The sequence below is a fragment of the Scomber scombrus genome, chromosome 14, assembly GCF_963691925.1.
Source record: "Scomber scombrus chromosome 14, fScoSco1.1, whole genome shotgun sequence".
Lineage (NCBI taxonomy): Eukaryota > Metazoa > Chordata > Actinopteri > Scombriformes > Scombridae > Scomber > Scomber scombrus.
Window position 1 is genome coordinate 13,234,811 of NC_084983.1, and position 9,468 is coordinate 13,244,278.

Consider the following 9,468-nt stretch of genomic DNA (forward strand, 5'->3'; position numbering starts at 1 on the left):
AAAACTTGATGTGAAGCGTGTTAAGTAAATTAATTTATTTCAAGATGAATCATGGTCGCACCACATGACTTTTTTTTAAGGCCAGTGCCAATTAATCTTGAAAACCCCCACAATTGCAAATGTATAATATGGATCTTCAGGTACACAACATTCTGAATGTTTGAACTACTGCATTAGACATGCTTGTTTTTATTATTCTACAATTGAGTTGTTCTAAATCCTTATACGTCATTGACCCTTATATACTAGGCCTAATTATTTTTTACCTTGACCCTTTGTATTGTTACCATGTTGACTGTATCAACAAACTGAAATGAAGTAATGTCCTTTATGTTATCTTCATTTCATAATGATACACAGTTGTTTTCTTCATTTTATAATGATGCACTGTTTTCTGTCTCTTTGAGATCAAAATCTCTATTCCAAGAGGGACATAACATGATCAGCAGTCAGAAACGACACAACTCAACAGTAAACAAGAAATTAATCAAAACAGTTATAAGAATCATCAATACATAAGATAGTAAAGCTTTAAACCTCCAAGAGAAATGTAAAACTCAAGTTTGCAGTCCGTTACATTTAAAAGGTGCATAGTCCATGAAACCACATCTGCCAACATTAATGTGAACATGGAGGATATCAAAGTAGTTACTGGATAGTGTAGATTTAAATAAGATTAGAGATGTGAGGAGAGTTTGGGAGCTTCGGCAGTAGATCACATGTTGTAAGAGGCACTTTATATTTGAAAAAAAGGAAAGGAGAAAAGAAGATTCAGCATCTTTTTAAATTTTTCTCAGATTTTTCCATTGTATTTATGTATGTATTCCAACTATTTTTTGGAATGTTATGCAAAACCTTGTACCTATAAAAACTGATAATTTGTACAACAGTATCTGATTAATGAATAAAAATGAAAATGTTCTTAAAGTTACGTCAGTAAAAAGAGTTGAGGATGGAAAAAAGTGTGGCTGCACTGCTGGGAAACTCACTGTATCGCTGCCAGTGCAGCTACCTGGACAGATTTTTAAAAACCTGACACATTTTTTCATAACTCCTGAGCAGAGATTCAAAGTGACTTGGATCTAGTAATCTTACTGGAAAGGATGCAGGTCATGACTTTGCCCACATTCTTTGGTACTGCCCATGTATTCAGAACTTATGGGAGTAAGTCATGCGCTCTCCAATGTCAAGGATACTGAGTTTTAGTGTGTTTTGCTTCTCCCTTTGTATGTTGGCGATAGGCTTCAAGGTTTGCGTAAAAGTGATATCTACATCCCGAAGATGATAAATGCTGACCTCAGAGACTCCTTTTCATTCACTATCAACTGTTAACTACTGTATGTGCAGTCCCTGGAAAAGACGACTTACAACCCTGCACTACAGAATTACAAGGGTGAGACACACAGGATGAAATTGAATTGTTACCCTCAGGAAATATACAGTTTCTCTTTATCATTTATTTCTTTGTATCATTTCTTCTTAACGGGTTCAAACATTCATCTCATGACCTTATCATTGTCCTCCTGTTTTTGTCCCGCATCTCATCTCAAGTTCTTTATTAAATCAAAATGTTAAACTTTAAGTGCTATAATACAAACGTTTGGAAAGTACAAGTACCTCAAAAGTAAATTAGGCACTAATGGATACTGACTGAAAAAATGACTTATTAACCAACCAATGGCATACTCTGTTTGTGCAGCATATGTGATATGACAAGTGAAGCAATGATGAATTTCTGCTTACTGATTTATATGTTGAAATCTATTTTAAAATTGTTTCTGTGTCTCTCTTTCTTCAAGTAATCTCACACAGACAAAATCAGCAAAGTGTTGTACAGTAAGAGAATTTAATATTCCATCTGTGCTACAGGTCATTACAAAAATACATAGTACTGTAACACATAACATCAAATAGCATCCAAAATATTCATATACATTTTATAAAGAGGACTTTATAAATAAGAATTTTTGTGAAATAAAAAGCAAGCTCATGATCACTCGTGAGAGGCATTCTGGGTACACATCAGGGCAATACTAAAATCATAATATAATCTGATGATCAGGCAAGTGCATGAAGGTGTGATTACTGGCGAGAGTAACGGCAGCCTGGGACAATAGAAAAAGCCCTGTATCTATCAAAATGTTCACTGAAGGTAAACAGTGCTGTCGTTCATTCAACCTTTACAGGCCCAGCTCTGATCTGTCCAGCTGGATGCCATCTCTGAGTCAAAATCAAGGCTGACTTGGGAAAATCCAGTGAGTGGTCCCCTGAGTCACATTTTATAAATGATAAAAAGCAGAAGTTGAAGGCGTACACATCTCAAATTGATGTTTTGTTGCTTGCGTGATCTCTACATAGTACAGAAGGAAAGACTTCTCTGCTGCTACAGAATTTAGGCAGTAAAGAGGTCCAAGTTTCGGAAAAGTTGTCCACACAGCATTAATAAACACGTCTTAAAGTAAAGATCACAGTATAACCACTCAGGAAATTAAGCAAGGAGTTTGTTCCATCAACTTCTACTTCTGTTTCATGATCATGCTATATGAGTACAAATGCAGAAGCTCAGAAATACACTCACTTTGTTGCAGGGTTTTGATTGGATTTCTACATAAATACAATTAATTCATTGGATAAAAAACTAAATACAGTGCATTGTCTTCAACTAGCATGACCTTTCCATGTGGGGTGAAATTGATAGCCGTGAACAGGGCAATCATGACCAGACACTGGAAGATTGGAAGTAGATTATACAAAAGCGCAATATTTCTTGCACAACTGTTGAGCAAATACAGCAGGCTTGAAAATGTGCTCATTGGAGAAAAGGCAAACAAGTAAAAGAAGAAGGAAACAGTGCTTGTTAAATCACAAAGAAAAGCATCAAACTCGCTAATACAAGTGGAGAAATTGTGTTTTCTACTCAAATGAATCATTCCCTACTAAACTATAGATCCAGTTTAATTATAATCAGCTATTTTGGCTTTTACTAAATAAGACATTTTTGAAGGCGCACCACACCTGTGTGTTTGGGTGAATAACTGTGCAGAAATACACCTTTAGTGTCTTAGTGACCACACTGTAAACTCAAAGACTGTCAAACAAACATCTCTGTGCGTGGACCTTTTTCCTGAGCAGGCTGCAGTGGGAATGCCGGGCCGGGTAACGGCACAGCTGTGTAAGTTTGTGTGTTGCCATCCAGCTGCGTGTCTGGCGTGGCAGGAGGGCTAAGCAGCGCGTCATAGTCAAAGCCTTTGAGCGGCTGCAGAGACAATGTGAGGCCTCGTCGAGCTTTGGCGGCACGATCGGGTCTCTCTCTCAGCTCCAGAATCACCTAGACAGTAACAACAAGGAAAATCTGATTGATGTTTGGGACTTACAGAGGGAATGGTACCATTGTCTATCATTGTCAGACATTCATTGTTTACCTCCACAGGCTGGCGCTGCAGCAAGGCGAGATCAAAAGTAGTTCCGTGGAAGAAGGTTTGGCGTTTGTATCGATCAAGCGTCTTCAGTCTGCGGGAGGGAGTCTTGCACAGCAGCTGCACAGAGAGAGTTGTTAGATACATGTGAATGTAGTCAGATAGTCAGAAGTGTAGATTTGAATGGTCTAAAGCATTTAATTTTGTGCAATTACCTCAGTGATTAGCAAGGCCAGTGGGGGGCTGAAACTGAGGGGAATTTCATAGGGAAAACTCCTCACTTTCCTCAACATACTGCAGTGGTCTGGTTCCGGAGGCACAGGAAACTGAGGAGAGATGGAGGTACATGAAGAGAAATATCAATCATGAAATGTATTTTACACAATGTTCAGCTTCAAGCTCAGCTATATCACTGAAAGAGTAAATGTCGTGATTTATATTTGCTTATCACGTGAGACACACTGAGCTCACTGGCAACATCTCACCTTCCCAGTAACCAATGAGAATAGCAGAATTCCCAGTGACCACCAATCAGCTGCATGGTTGTAGGGTCCGCCACTCAGCACCTCTGGGGCTGCGGAGCAGACAGAGCATGTTCACAGCACTAGATGTACTTGATATTTGTACATTATATCAATCAAAAATGCACAACATGCATGTGCAGATCACATCACTGTTCTGCAGAGCTCTGACAGGATCACACAGGTGGACATGAATGAATGTGGTGGAATATTTCTCACCCATATATTGGATGGTCCCACAAATGGTAAAGGCTCTTCCTCCTCGCTCCAGGCGACGGGACAAACCAAAGTCAGCTAAGCGGAGGTGACCTAGAACAGACCATTTTTTCTACATCAGTATGATTCTTCTTACTGATGCAGCTAATGTCCATTTCATACCATGGAATAAACACAACGTTTTAATGTTCCCATCATAATCTGATGTCCTCTTACTGAATGCAATTAGGTACAAAGGCTGTTCCCTCTTAATGCTAAAAGATGTACTGTTGCATTAATGTGTATTGACTGACAGCTGTGCAGCGTCATGATGTTCTCTGGAAGCTTCTGTACTTCTGCTGCATACCAGAGCTATGCTGCTCTCTGCTGGGGACACAGTTTTACTCACCATTATCTGTCAGCAGGATATTCTCCATCTGCAAATAAATGCCGGAAAGAACAAATGAGACTTTAATACTTATTAACAAATAATTATAAAGTCATCTGTTGCATTTTATGACCAACAGTTATAATCAGCTGATCTGTACTTTGACCCAATTAATCTAGTATATTTCAGTGGCATTAGATTTAAATAGCACTATGAATGTATTATCAAATTACCAACAGGTAACAACTAGTGTATGTTTCCAGATGAGAAACCTTTTATCTATTCTGAATTATTTCAAAAATATATTACTACTTTTAAGTCCACTTCAAGTCAAAAATGTGTTTTTCTTCTTGTTCCTTCAGTTGGATGTTTGAGCTTCACTGTGCAAAGTTTGACATTACGAGATGTTTTCTACGTATCTGTGTTGACATAACAGTTTAACAGTTTCTAGTGCACACACACTGAGAATAGCAGTTCAACTTTTGAACTGAAATATATATGCATATTGACAGATTTGGGATATTTAATGAGGTAGAAAGAGAAGATGCCATTTTAAGGATTTTTAACATAGCAAAATTTTAAAAAATGTCAGACACAATTCCCAGCAGAGGATTTTTATATGTCCTGAAATGTCATAATTCTGTTACATCTCCAAATTATAGATAAATCATTAATGTTCAGAATGATATTATTTAATGTATTATTTTTGTTAAAAAGAAATACATTTCTTTGCATTTTGTACAATTAATCAAAATAAATTATCTGTAATTTTAGTCCTAGTTGAGTAAATTACCCCCCTCTTCTCTTACCTTCACATCTCTGTGGATGATTCCAAAATCATGCAGAAATCCTGTGGAAAAAAACAGCAAAGAGGAACAAAAATATAACAGCCAGCCAGGGAATGAATATGTCCTGTTTTCCTACTGCTCTATATTAAACCCTGGCCCTACTTTGTTGCTGTGGGAGATTCTTTGAGATCTCAATTTAATTAGACTTTTTTATAATTACTTAGAATTAAATACTGTTAACTCTAGAAAAGTCAATATAGTTAACTCTGATCTAACTAGGATATTTAAGGAAAAAGGTGCATAATATGTAAATAGGTTTAAATGTACGTTCATACTCACCGAGTGCACTTCCCAATTCTGCTGCAAACACTCGCACTGCATTTTCTGTGAACTGACCAATCATCTGCCAATAGGTGTACAGGTCACCTGTGCTGCAGTAATCACACACTGTGGGAATAGACGCAGCATTAAGAACATGCCTTGGTCATATGATGTGATGTGCAAGGGGGAGTGAAGGTCAGCAGGATGTGGAACACACACTGGTGAAACAAAGTAGGCAAGAGGGGTGTTGTCTGGAACTGAGGACAGTGTATACAACAATACAAGTGATACAACAAGAGGTACAGCATTGTTTTTAAGTTAAGGCCCATTGAAAACAAGTCTACAATAATTTTCCGCTCCTATAAAGGTGGATTTGGTATTTATATTTATGGCTTGAAAATGTGATTCAGACATGATTCACAGGTTGAGCAAAAAGAGACGTCCTCTCTTTTGAGTGTGACAAATGTACTCTCGCTGAGCTGTGGCTGCCTTCAACATCTGGTCCCCAGGCTAGCATGCTCTCTGTTCACAGGGGGTGGGGAAGCAAACAAACTGGGTCACACTTTCTGAGTCAGTGACTGATTTGGAGGAGAAAAAAAGGGTTAATGCTCTGGAGGAGAGGAGTGGGGAGCAAAGCGGCTACAGGATTCACAGGCAGTGGTAGACTGGGGTGGGGTTACGTTTGTCTCTAGGTGAAGTTCAGGCAAAACACCCAAAATTAAAGACTTCACAGGAAGCTGTTTGTCTTTTGTTTATCATGTTTCAGGTGTCCGGTTGGAGGTTGTGGGAAGATCCTGGACATGACTACTGGAGTTGAAGTGAGAAAAGGTGGGGTGAGGAGTTTTGGATAGTGGATCTGGGTTGGATTGGGTCACTGGTCTCTGGCTGACTCACTAATGTAGAGGTGGCGCTGCGTTTGCCAGCAGTCCTGGAGGTCATGGACAAATGGGTGGCGAACCTGACGCTGCGGGCAAAGGTCAAAGGTCAACTGGGGAAAAAAAATCTCAATTCTGACCATCGTTAAAAGAGAAGTCCAAATTCTTCCCTCAGTTCAAACATTTTCCTCAAAGCCGACTCACTTACAACTCCAGGTTCTGTTAGGAATTAGATATGAAACTAGTTCAAATTAGAAGTTACAAATGCATTTTGCAGGGAAAACACCTCCATATATGATTATGTCTCATAACATGTTTTAGCCTCAATACACTCTATCATTGTTTATACAACTAATCCAAAAATATAAAGAATTATGCATATCAAACATGTATAGTATCACATCATCATCAGCATAGTGTGATATTTTATCCTGTTTCATAGTTTTTATATAGTAATATTTGGTCTTATTTGATTATATTCAAGACTAATTATGAAAAAGACGCATTAAAGGGGGGAACCTTGATGTTCCCCACTTCTGATGCTGAAAACTAGTTATAAATATTCACCTATCATGACTCTTTTGTGTGAGGTTGAATATAAAATGTCATTTATTTTGCGTTGTGTATTATTTATTACCCAAAACATTACAAAAAGTGTAATATTTATTTTGATGCTCACTTTTTGTGTATGATACTGTTAAGCCAAGAAATATAGAAACACATGAAGTTTTCCACAGTATACAAAATACTACTTGTTGCATGAAGAGTGGCTCTGCACACTGATTCATTTATAGGTGCTGTATTCACTAATTACAAAATCTAAAAAGTAATTCCAATGAAATATATTAATGTATAAAAATCATTTTTTTCAAATCTACAAGCTATCAGTACGCACCTGAACAATAACTTCCTCTTTTGACTGCTCCAAGACCCCAAGTCTCAGAATCTCTGATTTAGGTATAACCTGTTGACCAACAAAAAGATTTAGATGATCTAAGACTACATAGGACTCACAGGAGCTTGGCATGGACAAAAATATGTATTACACAATAATAATATTTTGGTACAATAATCTTACTGGTGTGGATGTTGAAACATTTGAAATGTGAGATATAGACAAAAGGACTCACTTTTACAGCATATGTTTTCTGTTTGGCCTTGTCTTTCACTTTCAGAATGGGTCCAAATGAACCTTTGGCGATGTAACCCAGCACCTGATAATTACAGAAACAGACCCAGTGAAAAGGTCTGTCCAGTCATATCAAGCGTTAAACATTGTTGGTGTCAAAGTTGAAATTGAGGTCTACCTGAAAGTGCTCTTGTCCAGGCACAGTTCTGTGGGGGAATTCGGGCAGGAACATGGTAATGAACCCTGGCAGGTTCCACTCCGCTCTCAGCTTGTCTGGGCCGACTCCCGCCAGCCTTAGGACGTGCTCTGGGATTTCGGATGGTTTGCCTTGGATCATTCGGCGCTGACCCAGACGCAGGGCAGATGGGGACAGGCGACAGAGCCCCGCTGGGATCGATAGGCCCATGCTAGAGAGGAAGCTACGCCACCCAGATACGAAATGCTCATTCTCCTGCCCTTCAGCGTGCCTCTGTTGGGGACACGGATAGACCAAGAGGCAACACAGATTAGGTATAACAAAACAAAAATGCATGGGTCTGTGGTGTTATTATCCTAATTGATTATGGAGCAGATCAGTGAAAATGCTTTCTCAGAAGACATTGGACTAGTAATTTAATGCTGATTTCCAATCAAGACCTTAAAGGCCCAGGTCAGTGCTTTTGCATGTTTTAGCAGACTCCTAGAGCCTCAAATTGACTTACACAGTTAATCCAATGGCTGTTTACAAAACCCTACTTTGACACACTGTTAAGACTGTTTTACGCAAGGACGGGTATCAACCCTTATCTGCAGGCGTGCATTTCTGAAAGCAATGTTTTACTTGACCCTTTGGAAGTTCACACCCCAGGAGCTCATAAGACAACAGTGCTAATGTAAGCCATGCAGGACAAAGGGAGACTTTTATAAATATACTATTTCACCAGGGAAAATTGCCTAACATTGCTTCATATTTAAAGACTGAGGGGAGCAGCTCAGTACAAAGAGAGTCTTCTGCTGTTGTCATATGTTTCCATATCTGTAGCACCACATTATATAAACCCCCATGTGCATCAGTGGAGCTCATGGGCATCAGAAAAGTTTGTCTTTTCCAACTTTTAAACCATTCCTGCTCACATTTGTGATTTAACAAGAGGCAGACATCAGTCTACATGAAATCTGCACTCACGCAGCCCCTCTCCCCTTCTGAGCTGCACAACATGATGCTCTGTGGAGCAAGATGTGTGCAATCAACCGTGCAGGTTATTATCATTAAGGGACACATATAGGGACACTCACATCAATGGGAAATCTGCCTGACAACTGACGGAGTGAGCAATGATAGATTTTAATGTGGAAGCGTATCAATGAACTACTTACCTGTCATTAACTCCGCAACTGGATTACAGTTTAGTTTAACTGTGTGTTAAAAATGTTATTAAATCGTCCAGGATTGGCTGCGTAATTATCTCCATGGAAACAGGGAAACAGGGAACCCTCCCCCCCCTAATGTGCGTCATACCTCTGCCACCCAATTTACCTTCCTCTGTTTACTGCCGTCGGCCCCCATCTGTGTGACAGGACATCAGCACTGTACCCTCAGTGCGACGATTGCTCCTCATCCATGCACTCACATTGCACTGCACGCCTCTGCGGTACCATATCCACCCTCACAAGCACCACACACACACATTCAAAAAACTCATTTAAGGCTTAAAGAAGATCAGAAATGCTCTGTGTCAATAATCTGCATCTGATCAGGCTCTGTAGTACAAAATGTGACAGATATGGCGACATGAAAACAAGTTAATCCCGGGTATGGGCAACGTCATCGCAAATCCGCCCACATCCTTGCCAGC

At 39.3% G+C, this 9,468-nt stretch overlaps 1 protein-coding gene across 1 annotated transcript; it reads right to left on the reverse strand.

Moving 5' to 3' along the window:
• Nucleotides 1–1,859: 1,859 nt before the first annotated feature.
• Nucleotides 1,860–9,418, reverse strand: rskrb (ribosomal protein S6 kinase related b). The gene is made up of 13 exons (XM_062432936.1): nt 9,150–9,418; nt 7,812–8,102; nt 7,635–7,718; nt 7,400–7,468; nt 6,524–6,593; nt 5,648–5,755; nt 5,330–5,370; nt 4,542–4,569; nt 4,157–4,246; nt 3,902–3,990; nt 3,632–3,742; nt 3,423–3,536; nt 1,860–3,328 (listed from the first exon to the last, which is right to left on the reverse strand). The coding sequence occupies exons 1-13, from the start codon at nt 9,177–9,179 to the stop codon at nt 3,092–3,094; spliced, it is 1,362 nt and encodes a 453-aa protein (XP_062288920.1). The 5' UTR covers nt 9,180–9,418; the 3' UTR covers nt 1,860–3,091.
• Nucleotides 9,419–9,468: the final 50 nt, after the last annotated feature.

Bases quoted from the DNA above. Each gene is read 5' to 3' on its own strand.
- rskrb (XM_062432936.1), bottom strand. From the start codon at position 9,179: ATGGGGGCCGACGGCAGTAAACAGAGGAAG. The intron at 8,103-9,149 runs GTAAATTGGGTG...TGTCCCCAACAG, and splicing joins ACGGCAGTAAACAGAGGAAG to AGGCACGCTGAAGGGCAGGA. The intron at 3,329-3,422 runs GTAAACAATGAA...GTTACTGTCTAG, and splicing joins TGCAGCGCCAGCCTGTGGAG to GTGATTCTGGAGCTGAGAGA.